General features: G+C 46.8%; 1 protein-coding gene across 2 annotated transcripts in view; it reads right to left on the bottom strand.

Annotated features, from left to right (window-relative positions):
• The window catches only part of LOC147638707 (3-hydroxyacyl-[acyl-carrier-protein] dehydratase FERN, mitochondrial-like), a 72,791-nt gene that overhangs the window by 31,680 nt on the left and 18,604 nt on the right, over positions 1–22,507 (bottom strand). The window contains exon 2 of one of the 2 annotated variants that reach the window (XM_086798669.1): positions 7,979–8,094. The exons of the other annotated variant lie outside the window; for it this stretch is intronic. Within the exon in view, the coding sequence (XP_086654795.1) occupies positions 7,979–8,094 (116 nt within the window). The remainder of the gene's footprint in view (positions 1–7,978; positions 8,095–22,507) is intronic. 2 annotated transcript variants of the gene reach the window in all.

Here is a 22,507-nt window from a genome sequence, read left to right as displayed (position 1 = left end):
CTGTACCTTCTGCCTGCATGTGACCTATCTCCTGGAGAAACCCAAAAACATGTCTTTTCGAGAAAACCTACGACCTGTTTCCACATGAAACCCTTAGGCCTGTTTCCCTTTGAAACTTCTGTCATGTTTCCCATACATCTAGTTACCTGTTCCCTCATGAAACATCTGGCAACGTAGAGATTCCCATACTGTAGGTCCCACTGTTCCTTTCTAGCAGGAAGAAAACAAAATGCTCCATGAGCACGCAGCCATGCGAGCTTGCATCACTCCCATGCCAAGAAACATTACCAAATGACCTTGTACTTGCAGCCAAAAACCCAAGCACATAGCTGAATTTGCAGCCAAACAAAAACAGCCCATAAACTGTCCCAAAACAGTCCCGAATCAAAGCATAGAAAGGCTGAAAGTTCCATCAGTTGAACACCATCATCATGATGTCTATGTTCATGAAAAAACCAGCCCCCTGTTCAGTCCAGTCCTCCGTTTTTGCACCAAGAAAGAGATAGAAAAGCGCCTGCAGCCATGCGCTTTTTCTCCTATCAAAAGGTGCCCTGAAAACTGCCCAAGCAACACACAGTTCAGCCTCCTGTATGATGCGCCTGAAATCCAGCCCACCTGTTGGCAAGGAAAAGAGAGAGAGAGAGCACGCCCAGCTCTGTGCGCCTGCTGTCCTGCAGGCGCACAGCCGCCTGCAAGAAACACAGCCCTGCAGCCCCTGCCTGTATGCGCCTCTTTTTCAGAAGACTCCCCATGCACAGCAGCCTGTATGCGCCTGTTTTCTGTCCTGTCCGTACAGCTGTCCGTACAGACCTGCAAGCAATCCCCTGTGCGCAGCCAGCCTACAGTCCAGTTCTACGCAGCCACCCAAAAAAAAAGCACATGCGCCTCCTCTAGGGATAGGCGCCTCTTTTGCCTGCTAGCCCTCCTTTTCCCCAAAAAGCACACGTGGCCCCAAATTAGAATATGGGCCACGTTTTTCTTTAATGAAGGGCTTAATAAATGATTTTAAAGGTTTTTAAACCTTCAAAGCTAAAATCTCTTTGGCCCCTTTCACACATGGGGTTATCCACACATGGGCTTCCATCTTCACTCCCACCTGATGCCATTCACACTGTCCACCATGTCCCCGTGCACACCTGCATCTTGTCCAGAGAAAAACACAGGGTCGTGACAGATCCACTTGATCCTAATAACTACAGGACGATCATGATTGGCCACACATTGGCCAAACTCTATGGATCAGTGCTAGAGGCGGAGCTCAGTTCATTTGCAGAGAGCTAGGGATGCAGAGCCTCAGGACAGGCTGGCTTTCGTAGGAGCTACTCTACCCTTGGCCACATCTTCACCCTCCGTGCCATCATCGAGGAGGGTAGAGCACGACATCAGAGGATTTACTGCTGCTTTGTGGATTTCCGCAAAGCTTTTGTTATTGTACCCCGAGCCCGCCTCCTACACCGTCTACACGAGATCAGAGTCCCATCTGACATGGTTTGGAGCATCATCGCCCTCTATGAGTCCATCGCTGAACGAGTGAGAGCCCCAAGAGGTACATCACAAGAGATTTCCAGCACTATTGGGGTGAAACAGGGCTGCCCTCTATCACCCACTCTTTTCGGCCTCTACATTGCTGGGATCTCGAGCTTCATTGATGGATTAGGCCGGGCTGGTCCCACACTTACAAGCATATTGATCCCCATACTAGCCTTGATGTATGGAGCAGCCTTCTGGGGTCAGATTTATCCCATGAGGATTGGCAGCAAGTTGAGAGGCCCCAGGTCATGATGTTGTCCCGTATGATCTACAACAAACCATCAGTCCCACACCAGATTATCCAGGCAGAGTTTGCTGCAGCCCCCATGGTAGTCGATGCACTCTTCCTCCAGACAATCACATACCTCCATCGCATCAGTCACATGGATCCCCACAGGTACCCAAGGCTTGCCTCGGAGTCCTCCAGAGAGCTAGCACTTGAGGGGCACTCTGGAGTATGGTATGCACTAGTTTCCACTTGGTTCTCAGTATATGGGCTCTGCATAGATCGCCTACCCCCCCTTCAGTACAGTTTTGACTCCCCTTTTCTCCGGCTGTCTCACGTGGATACCAATCGGGTTATCCAGTTAGATCTTCTCAGCCTTTACACACATTGCACATGGATCACACCTCCGGAGCTCCCCACGAAGATGCACTTCTACAGAGATCACTTCCTCACACTCACTGAGGATGGATTCATCCAGCAGCAGAGCTACTTGAGTGTTCACATGTCCCATGCCATGCGGATTGCAATTGGCTAGATACGGGTTTCATCCCACCGCCTCAGAATGGAGACGGTAGAGCTGAGCGCATCTTCAAAGCCGGGAAGCTCATATGGAGAACCAGAGAGGAGAGGATCTGCCGACTATGCCACACAGAGGTTGAGATGAAGGAGCATTACATATGCCGCTGCCCAGTATACTATGAGATCCGCGGGAGGTTTCACTGTCTATTTCGTGAGGGATTCGGTCCACTCTCCAGGATCACTAACTTCCAGGACCAACGTTGCCTGGGCCCCCCGTTGGCCACTTTCACCTCATCAGCTCCAGATCCAGGACATGCTCCACCACCATCGAGCTACCTTTCCAAGTGACATAGCTAAGGGAGACCTCTCGGCCATACTCATTAGCCCCATGCTTGATATTTTGGAGAGGGGTATACCATCTACTCGGAGCTGATGTTGCTCTCATGTTTCTATGTTCTTAGTATTCCATGATGAGTTTCCATGGACAGTTTTGTATCACCCCAGTGAGATAGCTATGTTTATGTTTTCTTTCTGTTTTATTTTCCATTCCATGATGAGATATGCCATGGACATTATTGTATCACTTTGGTCTCATAGGCCCATTGGGTCTATAGTAGATGCTTAATATATCTTTCTTTCTTTTCTCTCCTTGCCGGCGTGCTGAAACAGAATCCAACTCTCTCTTCTCTTTCTCAGGTGGACTGCAGCAAACCTGACACTTTTTCTCTTACCTGGTGCACTAAAACAAGGCTTTGTTGTCTTCCCTCCTTTCTGGACTGATACAGCAAGTACCTGCCCGTAATTGCCCTTGTGCAACATGTTTAAGGCTCTATAGAACTAGTACCTGCCCCAAACCAGTCTACACTTGATTTCGAATCAGCAAGTTGGCTGAACTGTTTAGCTACACGTGTCAATGGCAATGGGTCATTCATATAGTGTAAAAACTAGGTTTTTCTCCTCTCATATCTAGCAAGAATTCTATTTTGCATAGTTTCTTTTGCAAATGTTTCTTTTGTCTCTCTCTCTTTGGGATTCTGTGAGATCCTATTTTCCTTGTGCTTGCCCTGACCATGCTCTAAGAGCCAATGAAGGTCAGTTGGCCTGGGAATTTGGGAGAAAAGCTTTCATTTGTAGTACCAGGTTTTCCTCCCTCTGCGGTGAATCACCCTGCTTGGTGTTAGTACGAGCGTGCCTGTTGGTGCACGGTCCTGGAAGACCAGTGTAGTGCGGGTGCCTAGCCTAGTGAAGGTGGGAGATTGCCTGTGACACAGTCTTCATCAACAAATGGTTTCATGACCAACAACATCTATGGTATTTAATTCATTTGTATTCACTCCATGTATGGAGGAATCTGGCTCATAAGCCCGTGAAACTTGTAATCATCAAATATGATAGGCAAAAGGCACAAGGTTTGCTTCAACCATTACCTATTCCCACGTAGCCATGGGAAAGTATTACAATGGATTTCATTATGGACTTGCCACACGGACCCAACAGGATAATGATGCAATTTGGACAATTGTGGGCAGGTTTAGCAAGCAAGCTCACTTCTTGCCAGTCAAAAAGATCATCAAAGCTGAGCATATGGTTAAAATATATCTTGCACAAGTGTTGAAGCATCATGGAATGCCAAAGTCCATTGTGGGGGATAGAGATCCCAGGACTACAAGTCTCTTTTGGCGGGCCTTATTTGATAACATGGACACCAAATTGGACTTCTTATCAGCTTATCACCCTCAAACGGATGGGCAAAGTGAGACTGCAACTTGAAATGTTATGTGGCGGATTAGAAGTCTTCTTGGGAGAAGTACTTACCGCTTGTGCAATTTGCATACAACAATACGGTGCATGCATCTACGGGAAAGGCCCCCTTTGAGATTGTTTATGGTAAGGTGGTTTTGCCACCCATCCTTTGCACAAAGGATGAGACATTTGCAGCTCATGAGTATGTAAGAGACTTGGATATTGCTTTTTCTCAGGTGCAGACAGTCATTGCAAGGTCACAAGACAAGCATAAAAAGGTTGTCGACAAGCATAGAAGGCAATTGGATGGTAAAGAGAATGATTGGGTATTGTTGAAATTGAGAAAGCAAGACTTGCAAAGAGACCTGGCGTCATATTCTAACTTACAACCAGGTATTCTGGGCCTTTTCGAGTGATCGATAAGATCAATGAAGTGGCTTTCAGATTGGCATTGCCTAGTCATTAGCACATACACAATGCTTTTCATGCGAGTCTCCTACGCAAGTATGTAGGGCTGGAGTCCCGTGACACGGTCATTGACGATCCGCCAGAAGTGGATGAACTTGAGGAGATTTGCAACCAGAGCAGATTGTGTATCACAAGAAACGCAAGCCTGCCGTAGGCAAAGCTGTCAAGCGTTACCTTGTGAAGTTTAAGAACTATCTTCCCATTGATGCTAAATGGGTAGATAAAGAGTTTTTCAGAGATTGCCCGCATGTGCTTCAGACATATTTGGATGCTTTTTACTTGCGGACAACTGTTTAGAAGCCGGGGGGAATGTCACCATTTGGCCACCTAATTGATCCACCCGTGCTTTCTCATCATGTATGTACATTGGACTGGTATCCATGGCAGTTGTATATACCGGGAATTGATGCTACTCATGTGATACTGTAGATTTGGCTTTCCGTTCGGACTTGTGCCTCTGTGTACATACCCGTAAATGCCTAGTAGATTGGTGTTCCATTGAGTGTGGTACCTCGTGTACTTGCCTGGAGCACGTCTATTTTGGTATAGTCTCATGAACAAGGATTGTCCATACCAATGCTACATTGCATAGCATCTTTATGTGCTTGCTTGCAAAAATTGCATGATGTTTTCATGCTTGCTTGACCAATTTGTAGTTCCGGGTAAGAGGACGTCCGCCCATGAACCGTGCGTGTGAAACTGTCTACTGACATGGTTATGTGGCATGTGACAAGTGATAAGTATTGGTCATAAACCTAGCCTTAGGAATTAGCACTAATCTATAAGTGAGTGTGTATACACTTCATTAAGTTTTGGGCAACCAAAACTCACTTATAAATTATGACCAGCTTGGTGTTCACACACTGATGTCCTAAGGTGGACAAAGCCCAACGTCCACTGCCAAGACCTTATCCCCTTTGTACAAAAGGAGTAACCAGCCATGTGTCCGTTCTAGCTTGCTCCACAAAGCACGTACCTGCCACCTAGAGTGGACAACTCACCACCTCACTCTTCCCTCTCTCTCTAGAAGTAGACGCATCCTTCATGAGGCCTCTTGGGCTATATTTTCTGCACTCTCCTTCTCAACTCCATATCCAAGCTTGCTAGGGTGTTTCCCAAGCTTCCAAGAGTGTTTCCGGGTGCTATTCACTCTCCTACACACTCCCAATGACTGAAATTCAGCAAAACATCTCTCCTTCTTGCTGTAATTTTTGGTCTTTTTGCTGAGAACCCTAATTTCAGCCTTCCTTTCTCAAGTTGAACCATAGGAGAAACTTTCACAGGGTTCCCTTCATCCTCTTGAAGACTTTCGTCATCATGAAGAATTGCGACAAATCGAAGATTTCAACACTCCAAGCACTTCCATCACAAAGACTTCCGCTGTCATCAACTCTACTTGCAATTGGTAAGCTTTTATGCTTAAATATGGAAGCAAGTAGCAAGAGGGAGGAACCAGATTTCAAGATCACATACCCTGTGTAGTGTTCTCTTATCCTACGTTCTCTCTCGCAGATTGTTGCTATCTTCTGTTGGTGGAACAATAGAGAGCACATGGTAGGGAACATGGGCACTTGAGAGGGTAGTGTGAGTTGCAAGTATACACCGACAACCACTTTGTTTGCAATACTGTATTAATATGCATTGGTATGGAAATCTGGTCGGAAATGCCCACGACACTATGTACTTGATTCTCCCAAGATCAATATACTTTATTTGGGGGAGGGGCCGGCCGTTCCAGCTCATTGTGTGTCTCTTGTCAATTCAGCAAATTACTTCTGGTATTGAGCATGTTGTCCATTAAATCTTGATGTATTTAGGTGTATTGATTAGCATTGTATTCTACCAAGTTACAACCAAGTTACAAACACAATGGAGTGGAACATAACACAAGTGACAAGTTCGGCAAGAGTGACAAGAATACTAGGCAACACTTGTGTTGCCTAGTATTCTACCAAGTTACAACCAAGTTACAAACACAATGGAGTGGAACATAACACAAGTGTCAAGTTCGGCAAGAGTGACAAGAATACTAGGCAACACTTGTACTACTCCAAGACACTGTTACATGCTCTTCATTGTACCGTGCACACCCAACAGAGGTTACAGTAAGTAGGACGACACACAAGCTCAAATTGATGACCCGTGACCACAGCACCCAAGGATAAGGCTAGGATGTAGTATAAAGGATGAAGCATGAAGGATGTCCTTCAAGATGAGTTGAGGGACCATATAAGCATTCTTGCAAGACGTGGTAGAGTCCGTGGAGCCAGTGGCATCTCCTATCTCTGGTAGATGCCATCGGAATGGCAGCCTTTGGTGGAATCTCCATCTCTAGAAGATGCTTGTTGGAGTGTCACTGCAGTGCCTTGAATGCTGGTGCGTGCGCCTCTGCTTCTGCACAGTCCATTGAATGCTCCGGGATGGTTCCTCTAGAGATCAGTGTGGCGGCCCTTGGTGGAATCTCCTATCTCTAGAAGATGCTTGTTGGAGTGTCACTGCACTGCCGACAATGCTGGTGTGTGCGCCTCCGCTTCTGGATAGTCCATTGAATGCTCCAGGATGTTTCCTCTAGGGTTGATCCACTGTGGCGGTGTCACCATGTAGCGGTGTTATGGTGTGCTGTTGTGATAGCCAGAGATTGTCCGGTCCAGTAGAGTGTGGGCACCCTTGGCACCCACACTGTTCTAGAGCCGATCCTTCAGAATTGAGCAAAGGTACCCAAGTGCTCCAAGTTTGCCTGCCTTAATTAGGATGCACATGGACATGATCCTAAGCTGCAGTCACCCGAAGGGCAAGGTTCAAGGGCGATTATGGACAGAATGGGCAACGTTTTGGGCACCTCAACAAGTGGGTGACAAGTGGTCAGCCCCAACATGGATAGCATATGACACTTTACGGGATTGTGGGCCAGTCCTACAGGCCACCCAGCAGCCCTTTAGGTCGACCAGCTTTCAGATGCATATATAAGGGCAGGTTGAGGATCATAACCAATATCTTGTGAGCAAGCAGTGCCACTTCCCCAAGCAGCAGACAGCAGCAAACAGGGCTATGTAAGGGCAGGTTGAGGGTCATATCAATATCTTGTGAGCAATCTGCAGTGCCACTTACCCAGGCAGCAGACAGCAGCAGACGGGGCTTTCATGGTCATCACTGCAGCTTCCATGAGTGTTTTCCCCTTTCTCTAGTAGAGGACAGTGCAATAACCTTTTGTTATGCATTGTAGCAGGAAGAACACAGATTATAGATATGAGTTTGGATCTGTGTTCATCCTTATATAGAATCATGATAATGCAGTAGATTGGCGCTTCTTCATCACGCTTAGCTTCCAGTCATGTTACATTAAACTTTTCAAGCCACACTATATAGATATGTGATTGGACTGATGTTCTCAAAGCTTTTCTGATGAGGGCTGGCCTAGCCTAAATTACTAATGCTTTACCCAAATTTCAAATCGTTGGCAATGCATACAAAATGTGAGCGTGTAAATTGCACCTGTACTTATTTCGAACACTCCTCAAATGCATTGCTTTCACTTCAGCAAGAAGATGATGTCCCACAAGCACTGGACTTTTGAACTCCAATCTCTGTGATACATATATGGATCCTGGCTGTTTCCAGTAGACAGTTGTTAGCTTGATCCATCATCTGAAGTTATGTGATCATCAAGCTATAGCAAGAAGGATGATCATGAGAGAAAGATACAGACTGAAACTTTCTTGAAACAATACCACGTGTTTTGGTAAAAGCAGTTCAGAGGCACACCTTTAATAAGGTTCAAATGTCATTCCATGTAGAAGAAGCAAAGAAATGTCAATCAACGATTTAAAAACAGGTGGCAATATCAAAGCAACAATGTGACATCTACAGACAAGGTTTCATAAGAATTAGCAATAACTATGCATATTCAATGTCTTGTACCTTGCAGGACAAACACCAATTGTAACCTCTGCAGTGTGCTTCCCTGGCCCAAAAATAAAAGAAGCTACATCATCGTTTTAGAGGTCCAGTTTCAGCCACTCTAATTCCAAGTGGCATAGCTTAAATTCAACTGGAAATGGTGTTCTCCAACACTTTGTAGACAATGTCGAATGAGCTAGCTGGTTCCCCTCTCAAGACCAAATACACTAGCAACGAAAACTGGTCTCATACATATGTAAATCTATGTTCATAGAAAATTTGAAATTAACTCCCTTGTGCACGTACCTGGATTGTGCCTCGCTAATTCTTGGTTTGCTAACTCCAAAATCATCTCATAAATCTCCGCCACTGTATTTACTGCATCCACGTGCTTAAATTGACGTATGGTTTGCAAGATACTTGGGATTGACCCCCTCCCTGAGTCTGTGACTTGAGGATCTTGGTGCCTTTGATTGTATGGTGGATACCCCATCAAATTTCGTCATTGGGATCCTAGAGGACCTAGAACTCTTTAGCTCATCTTATAGGCAGATTGAAGAGAGGCAATATCTACATTACTTGGGGCTCTACTGTCTGTCTTGGTAAGTCTAAACCACAGATTTTCTTTGAGGGCAGGGACATGACACTACCATTATGATTGACACAGGACTGGCCTAGAAGTGCACACTACAGGATACTAATCGGTCACACTACACACCACCCTAGGGGAGGCTTGACACCACCACTTGGGAGATTATCGTCAGCATCACAGCCTGGCAGATTTGGAAAGCCAGCTGCACAAAGGTGATTGAGGGCATTCATATTTATGACACCCAGTGCATCTGTACTATTTGGGGAGATATTATCCATCCTCTTATGGCCCCTTGGGCTCATACACAGGGGCTGTCCAGATGAGCACAAGCAAAGCGCACTATAGTCATGAGAGAGTGCGATCACGGGATCTTCTTCTCATCAACTTCCACTGCACTTGCTTGGCATCACCGCGCCCCTGGTTGGCTGCGGCTATCTTATATGGATCTTTCAGCTGTGATTTTTTATTTGTTCTTTCATACTTAACAGAAATCTCTTTTATGCAGGTAAAGGAAAAAAAAACATATAACATAAAAGAGAAACCAGATGGTCCTCATATGGAGTCCTGATGGCTGCAGCGTACAAGACACAAAATGGCACACATTAAAATCCTTCCACTTTTACTTCTGATGATGCATTGCAACACTGCTAGCTACGTAACGATGTCCCTCCATCTGGTTCTCTAAATTCTGATACCATTATTCTTATACACAAGACTGGACCACATGGAGCCGAATAACTACAAGACAATACACTGACAAGATTTATGCCTCAGATCTTCAGTCTTTGTTAACAGGGCCAAGTGTGTGTATGCTCTTACTATCTCCACTAGTTCCATCAGACATAGCAGATTCTCTGTGCAAGTAACTGGAGAGAGAGAGGGTTGTTTTTTCTCTTGCCTCTAAGCACACTTTTTATAAGTTCTCCCCCCCCTTTTCTTTCAACGTGCACAAAATAAAAGCATTACTGGATAGAATATGATTTTTTATCTTCTTTTTTGCTTTTTATTTTACTTTTTTCCTTTGCTTTGGACTTTTGCTTTTGCTTGTGCTTTTTAAGTCTCCACACTTAACACAATCAGACAATAGTGGACTCAAACTGACCTTGATTTCCTTCAGCATTACCTAAGTTGTGTCTGGTGACGAGCTCTTGCTATAAAAAATATTTCCTCTTCTTTGAAATTATACCATTCTATAGCTAGGTTTGTTGTAGTGCACTTTTACCTTGTTACAGGCATGTACATACATTTTTAGCATGGTTAGTGGTGTGATTAGCTTTCACTGTAAACATTTTCATCATTAAGACCATAAATAGTAATTTCCCTTTACAAATCCCTCATGCTTTTCAATTCCGAGCACTCTCATCTCTCTTCTTGAGCCCTTCATGCCCTCATCCATGGTCGATTCCCCGTCAGTCACTGGAAAGAAGCAAACGTGTCCCTTGTGCTCCAAGTCCACACACAACATTGGTGTGCCCGTACTAGCGTCTGGCTCGTCCTCTCACAACACCGGAATGCTGAAAATGGAGAGCTGGCACCAGTGGACACTCCCAGGTACGAAACCAAGCAGCCGATGCATGGCACACCTCCAAGAGTGCTGTCCATTCAGTTTAGCTTGCTGATGTGGCAGCCATACAGGCCTCCAGGTAGATTTGCTGATTCACGCGCATGGAGAGGTGGAGATGGACGTTTTTGTGATGTTGATCACATATATGTGCTCGAATTCGCAATTGGATAACTGTAGCTCCTAGTATGAGGAAAAACGATGGAGTGGTGAAAGAGCAGGATGGTGACGATTAGCCTCACAAGGATGAGAAGATGCCCACACTCGTGCAAGTTAGGTGGCTTACTCATTGGGCCACCCACATGTGGGGTGTCCACCCACACTTGCTGGCCATTAGGGTGCCCACCATGGGGTTGGCCCCAAGGCATTGGTAAAAATGTCCACCCATTTTAAATGAATGTGAACCTACAAAGGTTATAAACCATACAAACCATTTTATTAAATTAATGAAAGGGATTTGTGTGCACTTACCACCTATTCACAGTCCACAAAACACATCAGAATACAAGGCAATCGAATGGTACAGAAGTAGGCGTCCTAGGCCCGTGAACTGGACATTCAAAGTAGGCAAACACACAAAAACGGTTCACGCAAAAACTATTTCAAGCATGCAAACATATGTGCATGTGCACTTTGTTATGAGCAAATCTCCCGCATATGAAACAAGTACAGCACTGGCATTTTCGGGCACATACTTTGTTGGGTTTTTTGCTGTGTATGCACCTAGAGGAGTGCTAGTGATCATCAGTAGATTACTGGGGCACTTTTTACTTCAGTTAGTGGAGGATTTTGACCCTAGTTTAGCTTAGTTTCACTTATAAGCAGTTTATAAGTGTTTTGGTCCACCCGGTGTGAACACATCTCTTTAGGTCACTTATTATGTGGCTATTGTACTTCACATTTTATCATCTGAATATACAGCAGTCGTGTTCTCTCTCTCTGTTCTCTACGCCAGTGTTTGCAGCATCTCCAAACCCTAACCCGAACAGTGCATAGGCCTTCATTTGGTATCAGAGCATCGTAGGCCTACCCATTGCCCTGCCCGTACACTGTCGCCTTCAGGTCCTGTCCACCCCGTACAACAGTACCTACCCGTACCAGCTCGCCGCCTTCAGCAGGTACACTGCAGCTTTCCGTACCAAGTACCTGTTCACCGACAGTACCTGCTGTTCCGTACATCTGTGCCTGCTCCGTACAAGTCAGCGCCGACTGTACCTGAATACAGTCGACACAGCACTGGTCGACTGTTTCAGTACTGTACTGTGGTCGCCTTGCTCCGTACAGTCCTCTGTACACACCTGCGCACAGTGTTCCGTACCTGACCAGTACCTGCCTATAGTCGACTGCTTCTGTACCCGTACTGTACCTGCCTGCAGTGTACCTGTTCGCACTGTTCAGTACAGTGCTCCATCTGAGTACATCCGCCGTACTTCCACTGTACCTGCAGTCTGCTCCGTACAGTAAACTGTACCTGCACAGTACAACATTCAAGTCATTCGCTCCTGCACACTGCAGTCAACTTGTACTTGGTACTTGTACTTGTACCTGTTGAAATCTCAACTGTGGTAAGCATTACAAATTTTGTTTTTTGGGCATTTCTATTTTCTCTGTGAAAATCTACAGGCAGATACAGGCAGACTTTCTTGCAAAGAAGTCTACAGGCTTTTTGCAAGGTTTTGGGTGCAGTAATTTAGGCATTTTTGGGACATTTTGGCATTGTGTAAGCCATTTTTGCTGCTCTACTCAGTCATTGGTTCAGTGAGTTGCACATTCAGAGGATTGAGAGTGCAGGCATATTTGGGTGAACTGTATTCAGTGGAGTACAGTTGCTTTCAGGGTTCTTGCTATTGGGTTTTTTGATACACAGGTACAACATTGTGCATAGGCATAATGGCAAATCAACAGCAGAGTGATGTATTCACGTATTTGTCTAAGGAAGACAAATTGGACGGCACGAACTACTCCTTGTGGAGTTTTATGCTGAAAAATGTGCTTGTGGCAAAAGGTCTTTGGAATTTTGTTAGTGGTGATGAACCACGTCCAGGTCCATTGGCTCCAGAGACTCCTCCCCAAGGGGGTGCTCGTGGACGAGGACAACAGGTACAGGCTCCAGGGCAGCCATTGCCTGTTCAAAGAACAAATGCTCAGAAGACATGGGATGCTAGGGATGCACAAGCTTTGTCACTCATTGCATTGTCAGTACAGAGGTCTATTATACCTCATATTCGTTCAGCTGGCTCTTCACAGAATGCATGGGTGACTTTGGAGCAGATGTATGCTGCTCGTAATGAGGCTCGAATTTCGTTTTTGAAGAGAGAGCTTGAAAATCAGAAAATGCATGAAGGAGATGATATGTCTAGCCACTTAAACAAGCTGCAGGATTTGAGAGAGCAACTCATCAATGTGGATGAGATTATTCCTGAGACACAGCTTGTGTCCACCATCTTGCACTCTTTGCCAAGATCTTACTTGGCTTTTCATACCTCTTTGAACCTCAGCATGAGGAATGCTGCTGAACCCCTTAAGTATCAGGAACTTGTTGCTCTCTTGCTACAAGAAGAGCAAATGAGGAAGAATATGAATATGAACACAAGTGCTGAACAAGCATTTACTACAGGTCAAAAGGGGAAAGGAAAAACTCAGCCAAAGAGTTCAAATCAAAATTCAGGTGATGGTGGTTCATCACAGGATACCAAGAAAGGTGATGGACAACCCAAGAAGAAGGGCAAATGTCATTACTGTAAGAAGCCAGGTCACTACATCACAGAGTGTAGAAAGAGGATTGTCAAAGAGAAGGCAAAGGAAGCTGGGATGTCTGTAAATGATGCCTCTAAAGCTCCTCCAGAGACTGCTTCTTTTGTTGAGGACACAGATTACTATTTCTATACATGCAGCTATGATGCCTCTTGGTCTTCACAGGCACTCAATATGACAGAGCATGCATGTACTTGGTATTTTGATAGTGGTGCCTCAAAGCATATCACATCTCGCAGGGATTTGTTTTGTCATGTTGGCCCTGCCCCTGTTGGCAAAACTGTTCAGTGTGCCAACAATGCTTCATATCCAGTTCGTGGCATTGGGGAGATTCAGCTCACAGCCATTGATGGCTCCATTCTCCGCCTTACAGATGCCTTATATGTACCAGGGATAAAGAAGAATTTGTTGTCCATTTCTTCTTTAGCACATTGTGGAATGCAAGTCCACTTTGATGATGATAAATGCATGGTCAGAGACAAAGCTAATGCTTTGACCTTGATGCTTACTGGTACATTATGTCATGGACTTTATCAGTTGGATGCATTTCAGCCAGTGGATCAGTCTGCTTATAATGCATTCACTTTTACTCCAGCTATGGTTGATGCGGAGTTATGGCATGCTCGCATGGGGCATGTAAATTTTGGTAGTCTTATGCTTATGCAGCGACATAACATGTTTACAGATCTACCTCTCATGGAGAAGCCTCCAGATCACATTTGTGAAGGATGTATTTTGGGAAAGATGCATAGGTTTTCCTTCCCACGTGATCAGGCTCTACGAGCAACTGCAAAGTTGCAGCTTATACACAGTGATCTTTGTGGTCCCATGCAGACGAAGTCATTAGGTGGTTGCTTCTATTTTGCAACATTCATTGATGACTTCTCTCATATATGCTGGGTCTATCCTTTGACACAGAAATCACAGGTATATGATGCATTTTTGGCCTTTGTAGCACTTGCTGAGACAGAGTCAGGATGCAAGGTCAAGACTCTCCGTTCTGACCGAGGGGGGGAATATATGTCACACATGTTGAATTCCTTTCTTGAGAGTAGAGGTATAAAACATCAGTATACTACTCCTTATACTCCACAGCAGAATGGGGTTGCAGAAAGGAAGAATCGGTCACTCATGGAGATGGACAGATGTATGCTAAAGGCAAAGAGGCTACCACATATCTTTTGGGTGGAAGCTGTCATGTGTGCTTGTCATATTTTGAATCGATGTCCCACAAAGGCATTGGTTTCCATTACTCCTTTTGAGGCTTGGCATGGCCGCAAGCCTTCTGTATCACATTTTCGTATCTTTGGGTGTCTTGCATATGCACACATACCCAAAGAGTTGAGGAGGAAGTTGGATGATAAAGCCACAAAATGCATTTTTGTTGGGTATAGCCGTGAGAGCAAGGGCTACCGGTTATATGACCCACTATCCAGGAAGATATTCACTAGTCGGGATGTGATTTTTGATGAAAAATCAGAAATATCCATGGCTGGTTATGATGCAAATCAGGCTGAAAATGATGTGTTTGAAGGTCTACTACCTATGGAGTTTCATTCCACAGTTGGTGATCCAACTCATGAGGGTACAGGACAGCCAGCAAATGATGAAGGTGGTGCAGAAATTCAGCAGCAAATTGAGCCAGAAGCTGAACCAAATATGGGGCAGCAGGCTCTGGCGTCCAAGGCTCTAAGGTAACGCTCGTGTTCCACGCGTCGCATGGCTTCGTCTTCTCGTTGTCGGATCTTCAATGCACGCATCTACAACTCAAGCAAAGAGCTTGGCTGCGGCTGTGACCCCGCGAGAGGGTCTCTGTGTCGAGGATCTGGTATCTGGGATACAGAAGGGGAGGGAGGAGGAGATGAAAAACGCGACGCTGGAGAGCGGGTACGCTCCTCCAAAGCCAAGATCTGCGCCTTCTGCTCATCCAACTTGGCTGTCTGTTCTACGATTGCTCGCATCATCTGTTGGAACATGTCTGTGACATACAAGCCTCGTGCCCTAGTTGGGCTGCCTGGTGCACTCTGGTCCCATGGTTCTTGGTCTCTCTCGTCGTCGAAGCTCGCCATAGCAAGAAAATGCAATTCCTTTCCAGAACGCAATCTGACCATCCACTATCTGTGTGGGAGACTTCATGAGGCTTCCGGAGGCTAAAAACCAACCATCCTTCCAGGGACAGAAGTCACTCCGAAAGGGGTAGTCCACCGGCGTCTAAAAACCAACCACACGAGCGAGAGAAAATTCTGGTTTCTTTGCTGAATGTTTGTACTTGGAGTAGGCTCTGATACCACTGTAATATGCGGAAGCTTCGGAGAAGAATCGGTAACTTCAATACTCAGAATTCAGCACTCTTTTCGCGACGGAAATTAACGCACAAACTGAAAGGAGATGTGCAGAAAATAGAGAGAGAAGGGAGAGATGGAGAGGACACAGTATTGGGTCCCAATTACCCTCTGTAGGGCCCCCACCACGGATGGTGTATTTGCTTTATTAGAATGATGAGAAATATGAAAGAAAATACAGCAATCTTGGACCTTTTCTTGGCTGGGAATACCCTGCCCTTGACCTGAATCCTTCGCCCCTTTGCTTAGCACCCTCTTGGCTTTGTCTAGCCTCTTATGCTTGAGCTCTTGGTGGAGAATGAATGGGATTGTGGGCTCTCCCTTATATAGTACTCCTACTGCAGCAGTCAGCCAGCACAAAGCCAGGCGGCCAACATTTAATGTCCCATGACTGTGAATATTCAGCAATAAATGCTGAATAAAATCCCATAAAATGCTGCGTTTTTCCCTATCAAGCTGAAAGGTGATGCGCCTGCTTCCAGAGGGCTGGGCACAGCTTTTGCCCACAATCCAAGGGCTGGGCAGCCTGTATGGGATGCCGCATACTTGCCCTACAGCCATATAAAGGCTGTAATATCCTGGAATCTGCCTTATTCTTGCCCTAGGGCTGTCCTACAGCCCCTCCATGGCTGCTGGGTTCAGCCTCGGCCTTCCTAGCCTTCATGGGGGTGGTTCTACACCATTCCCATGCCCACACTAAGATCCGGGGTAGCCCTATGGGCTGGCCCCTTGTCCTAAACACTAACTACTCAATGATCTGGCATCCGGTACCATACCAGATACACAAAATCACTGACATCATTCTAGAGGGAGACTCACAGCGCGAACTAGCACTGTTTCATGTGTAGGACAGTGCACACCTGACCTTAGACTCATGTGTAGGACAATGCACACCTGACCTCGGACGACTGAGATGGATCCCTGGCTGACTCGTCCCAGACTGGGCTCACATGGGACCAGTTTGTCAGAATATGCAGCGGAAATGATAACCAAACTTGGGTAGACAAGAGCAAGTAGACTGCAGAAAATAAACATCACAAGAAACACAGAGATAGGTGTGTAAACTCTTCTCTATACACAAGATCCCGAGAAAAACTGAATGAGGAAGTGATGGGGGCAAGGGGGCTATATATACATCCCAGGGAGAGCAGTCGGCCAGCACTGTACAACTCCACGACTGCATAAATGCAGTCGGCCAGCAGATAAAGGTCCACGACTGTGTGAATGCAGTCGGCCAGCAGTCCAGAGGCCTACGCATCATCTGTATGCAGTCGGCCAGCAGTAGGACTGCTGTTGGGGCAGTCGGCCAGCCCTGGAGTGCTCCTGCCACTCTCTGGCAACCCTCCCCACCACTGGAAAAAATGGAAAAAAATAGGGAAAAATACGGGGAGTGTGGAAAAATGATAAAACACCTCCTAAGGGCGGGCACACCCACAACAAAGGCCCTGGTGTATAAAAAATAGACAGGAGATGACTTCTAACACCCCCTCTCAGCTCCTGGCTGTGAAACCAACCCAAGGGAGCTGGAGTGCCGCCTGAGCGTAGCCTGAGGTAGAGACTTCGTGAAGAGGTCCGCCGCATTGTCCTCCGTCGAACAATAAAGTAGCAAGATGTCACCAGCCAAGATCTTCTCACGTACAAAGTGATACTGTATCTCTATATGCTTGGTCCGGGCATGGAAAGCCGGGTTCCGAGCAATAGCTATACAACTCTGGTTATCGCACTGGATGACTGTGGGCTCCCTCTGTGGAAACCAAATCTCGCCTAGCAGCCTCCGCAGCCATACAACCTCACAAGCAGCACCACAAGCAGCCCGATACTCTGCCTCTGTCGAAGAAAGGGCAATAGTTGGCTGCCTCTTGCTGCTCCAAGAAACTGCTCCTGAGCCGAGGGTAAAACTGTATCCTGAAGTAGATCTCCTCGTGTCTGGATCTCCTCCCCAATCTGAGTCACTCCAACCTTGGAGCTTGACTCCATTCCCTCCTGTGTAAAAGAGTCCCAGATCCTTCGTACTCTGCAGATACCGCAAGATCCGCAATCCTGCGTCCCAATGAGTCTTCAATGGCGTCTGCATAAAAGAGCTCAACAGCCCCACGGAGAAGCTCAAGTCCAATCTGGTGTTCAGCAACCAGATCAATGACCCAACCAACTTCCGGTACTGCGAGGCATCAACTGGCTCACAAGGATCTGTAACGGTTAACTTTGTGTCGGGTCCATCGGCGAAGTAATAGGCTTGCAGTTCTCCATCCCAAAGGCCTCAAGCAACTCATGAACATACCGCTGCTGAGAGACGAAAAACCCCCTCTGGGTCTGCCAGATCTCCAATCCCAAGAAGAAGTGGAGTAAGCCTAAGTCGGTCATCTCAAACTCCTTTGACAAGGCAGCCTTCGTCACTCCAATGTGCTCCACATGACCGCCGGTGAGAATGAGATCCTCCACATAAAGGATGATGAGTGTGACCATGCCGCGTTCCCGAAAGAGATACAGGTTCGGATCTGCAACCGATCTCTGAAATCCAATCCGAATAAAGAAGGAATCAATCTTCTGATTCCAAGCCTTGGGAGCCTGCTTAAGACCATACAAGGCCTTACGTAACCTGTAAACCATCCCTTCCGATCCTGGAGCAATAAAGCCGGGAGGCTGCTCAACATACACCTCCTCCTGCAGGTCACCATTAAGGAACGCAGATTTTACATCCATCTGATACACGGGCCACCTCTAAGAAGAAGCAAGGGCAAGAACGGTCCGAATCGTGGTCATCCGCGCAGTCGGTGCAAAGGTATCCTCGTAGTCGCGCTGAGCATAACCTTTAGCCACAAGCCTGGCTTTGTGTTTGTCCACCGACCCATCAGACGCGTATTTGGTCTTAAAGACCCATTTGACACCAATGACTGACCGCTTCGACCGCGTCGGTACCAACTCCCAAGTGTTGTTCTTCTCGATGGCATCAAGTTCCACCTGCATGGCTTTCCTCCAAGTATCCTGTGAAAGGGCTTCCTTTACAGAAGTGGGCTCTTTGTCCCGCATGATACGAGACATCAAGGCATAGTTCACCTGAAGAAGCTCTGCCGTGTTGCTTTTATCTCGGACTCGATGTGATCTTCGAGGGCCGTCCTCTGTGGTCCACTCGGAGGGTAGCTCCGTGACACCTGACTCCCAAAGGGTGTCTAACAACCACCTAGGTACTCGAATAGATCGTGCAGCCTCCTGTGGTCGCGGAGGCTCAACTCCAGCTGCGGGCTCAACCTATCGGCGTCAATGTGGACATGAAAGATAATGTCCCAGTTGAGGGATCTTAGAATAGGAGCATTAGCCAAGACTTTCTTGAGGGTGGTATAAGCCTATTGGCATTCCTCCGTCCACTACAAAAGGATCAAGAGTCCTTAAAGAGGTTGAGCTATATCAACATACATAAAAATGAATCGCCGAGATAATAGCCAACATGTCCCATGAAACGTTGGGATCCCTTAAAATTGGTGGGCGGGGGAAGCTCAATGATGAGCCGCACATTGCAGATATTCCCTGTCTCGACAGACAATGTGTCTTAGGATTACTCCATGCCTAACCCAAAATTGGCATTTGAGTGCTGGAACATGCTCGTCAAAGACCACATCCCGGCTGACAACAATCTCGTTCCTCTTTGGATCATACAACCTGTATCCCTTGGAAAGAGAGTTATACCCCACAAATACCAGCTTGCGGGACTTGGAGTCAAGCTTCCCCCTCTACTTCTTCGGAATATGTACATACGCGTCACTCCCAAAGACACGGAAGTGCGAGACATCGGGTTTCCTGCCAAAATATGCCTCAAATGGAGTCATATGGGGTACAGAAGTCGTCGGAGAGCGGTTAATGGTATGGACAGCCGTTGCCACAGCCTCACCCCAAAGTGGACGTGGAAGATCACGATGCTCCAGCATGGTCCTCGCCATCTCCACCACAGTCCTGTTCTTACGTTCAACAACTCCATTCTCCGAAGGCGATCCGGTATTGGCCAATTCCCTTTTGATGCCATGATCTGCACAAAACCTGAAAAATATAGTCGAGGAGAATTCACCTCCTTTATCAGCCCTGAGAGTCTTAACCTGATATCCAGACTCTTTCTCCACCATCACGTGCCAATCCTTGAACCGAGCAAAAGCCTGGTCCTTCTGGGAAAGAAAGTAGACCCACGTGAATCTGGTACAATCATCAACAAGCAGCATGAAGTAGAGAGATCCTCCCAAGCATGGTATCTGCTGTGGTCCACACAAGTCAATGTGAATCAACTCCAATGGTTTCGAAGCCCGCCTGGAAGCCTGCTTCGGAAAGGATTCCCTGTGCTGCTTACCACGTATGCAAGAACTGCAGCGTCCTTGCCTATTACCAACATCTAGCAAGCCAACCACCATCTGGTCCCGGAAGGCGCGCCGCAAAGCATCCACATTTAAGTGGCCAAAACGAAAGTGCCACAAATCTCCGACCTGAGAGCCTGTCAATGAGGAGAGTGTAGAGAGCTTGTAGATGCCATTCTCCACACCGCCTTCCCAAACAACTTTGCCTGTCTCACGGTCCCTTAGAGCAACTGAATGCTCCTCAAATTCCACCCGAAAGCCAGTCTTGCATACCTCATGCACTGACAAAAGATGAAAACCCAGAGCAGGGACATAAAGAACACGGGAAGCATGCTTGCCCCCCTTGCCGTCGGGAATAATCTCCATCCGGCCCTCACTATGTATCGGAATAGTGGTGTTATCGCCAATAAAGATACGACCTGACTGCCGTTTCAGATCCAGAAAGAAGTCACGGGATGGAGTCGTGTGCCTGGAAGCACCACTGTCGAGAATCCATTCCCGGGTATCCTTCGCGGTGAAGCCAACTGCCTCCTCGCTCAAAGATGATGAAGCATCGGAGTCCACCATCTCTAAGTGCACAAATGCCGGAGTCTTTGCAGCTGAGGCTGAGGAATCAGCACTCTTCCCTGTCCGCTTAGGGCACTTCCTCCAGTAGTGGCCTTTCTCGCCACAATCATTACAAGATCTTTCGGCCTTCAGCTTCTCTCGTTCTGGATCAGGCTTCTTCTCAGAAGACTTCTCTGGTGAAGCCTTCCCTTTGCCCTTGTTGGTATTCCGGCCTTTCGACCGTTGGCCAGTTAAGGCCTCCGAACCTCCGCCGTGAGAAGGGTTCGTGAAACGTTCCTCCTGGTCCAAGACCATTGGCACAAGCTCCTCCCAAGTAATGGTGCTGAGCCTGCCACTCATGATCAACGAGGAATAGAAAGCAGAATACTGACCAGGCAAGTGGGAAAGCAAAGTGATGGCCATATCTTCAGATGATATCTCTTTCCCAGCTTGTAGGACTTCCTGCTGAAGGGCCTGCAGCTTGTTAATGTGTTCCCGCATCGTCGAAGACTTTGCAGGGTTCATAACCCGCATCTACACTTTCAAGGAGATCCGTTTCATGGGTGACACCCTGTTATACAAAGAAGCCAAGTGCTCCCATATGCCTCTCGCTAGCGTCATGTGCTTCACATGATTGATCACTTGTGGTGTGCAATTGAGGAAAATAAACGACCGGACCCTGGCGTTGACACGATCCCACATGTGTACCTGTGCCTCTCGGTCCTTCCTCGTCGATAATAACTCCCCTTCCTCAGCTTCCGGCCGTGGCACCTCGATGATAATAAAATCAGCAAGGTCATATGACTCCAGAACCGACTCCATCATGACCTTCCAGATGCCGTAATTGGACCCGTCCAACTGACGATCCACTGGGAACGTGGGAAGAGTCGGAATCTTCACGTGCTTCTCAGCCATCTCTAGTAAATCTGCCATCGCGGAGAGTAACCTGAAAGGGTGGGTGGGTGGGAAAAAAATCTGTAAACCTACAAGTGGCTGTCCAGCACCTTGGCCCGCCTTCCTCTTGCACCTTCTCTTCCCGTTCAGCCCAAAACAGTCCACCAATCAGCAGCCTAACGCTCCCCCTCTTGCTCAGAAAAACGCCCAAGATCTGTCTAGAGCCTAGGGCTCTGATACCATGTCAGAATATGCAGCGGAAATGATAACCAAACTTGGGTAGACAAGAGCAAGTAGACTGCAGAAAATAAACAGCACAAGAAACACAGAGAGATAGGTGTGTAAACTCTTCTCTATACACAAGATCCCGAGAAAAACTGAATGAGGAAGTGGTGGGGGCAAGGGGGCTATATATACATCCCAGGGAGAGCAGTCGGCCAGCACTGTACAACTCCACGACTGCATTTAGCAGATAAAGGTCCACGATTGTGTGAATGCAGTCGGCCAGCAGTCCAGAGGCCTACGCATCATCTGTATGCAGTCGGCCAGCAGTAGGACTGCTGTTGGGACAGTCGGCCAGCCCTGGAGTGCTCCTGCCACTCTCTGGCAACCCTCCCCACCACTGGAAAAAATGGGAAAAAATAGGGAAAAATACGGGGAGTGTGGAAAAATGATAAAACACCTCATAAGGGCGGACACACCCACAACAAAGGCCTTGGTGTATAAAAAATAGACAGGAGATGACTTCTAACACAGTTCACCATCCCAGGTTCTGCACCTTCTGTACAAAAAATGTCTACGTGGCATCCAAGTGCGGGATGTACGTGACATTTCTCAAGGGCAATGCATTGCAGTGGTGGTCCACTCTTCTTTTATAGGACATAGCACCATCTACTTGGATACAGTTTAAACAGGTGTTCTCTTCCGTGTGGCTCACATCTACTTTTGAGGTGGATGTAATGACAACATGGCACAAGTTAGATGCATCAAAGTGTGAAAATCTTGAGGATTATAATAAGAAGTTTTGGGAAGCTTTACTCCCAATTACTTCTTATCGTGCAGTGCCTTTGTCTGCGCAGGTGGAGAAGTATTGTTGTGGGC

Source organism: Cibotium barometz, chromosome 5 (assembly GCF_041138505.1).
Source record: "Cibotium barometz isolate CiBa-2024 chromosome 5, ASM4113850v1, whole genome shotgun sequence".
NCBI lineage: Eukaryota > Viridiplantae > Streptophyta > Polypodiopsida > Cyatheales > Cibotiaceae > Cibotium > Cibotium barometz.
This window is presented reverse-complemented; position numbering and strand designations above follow the sequence as displayed.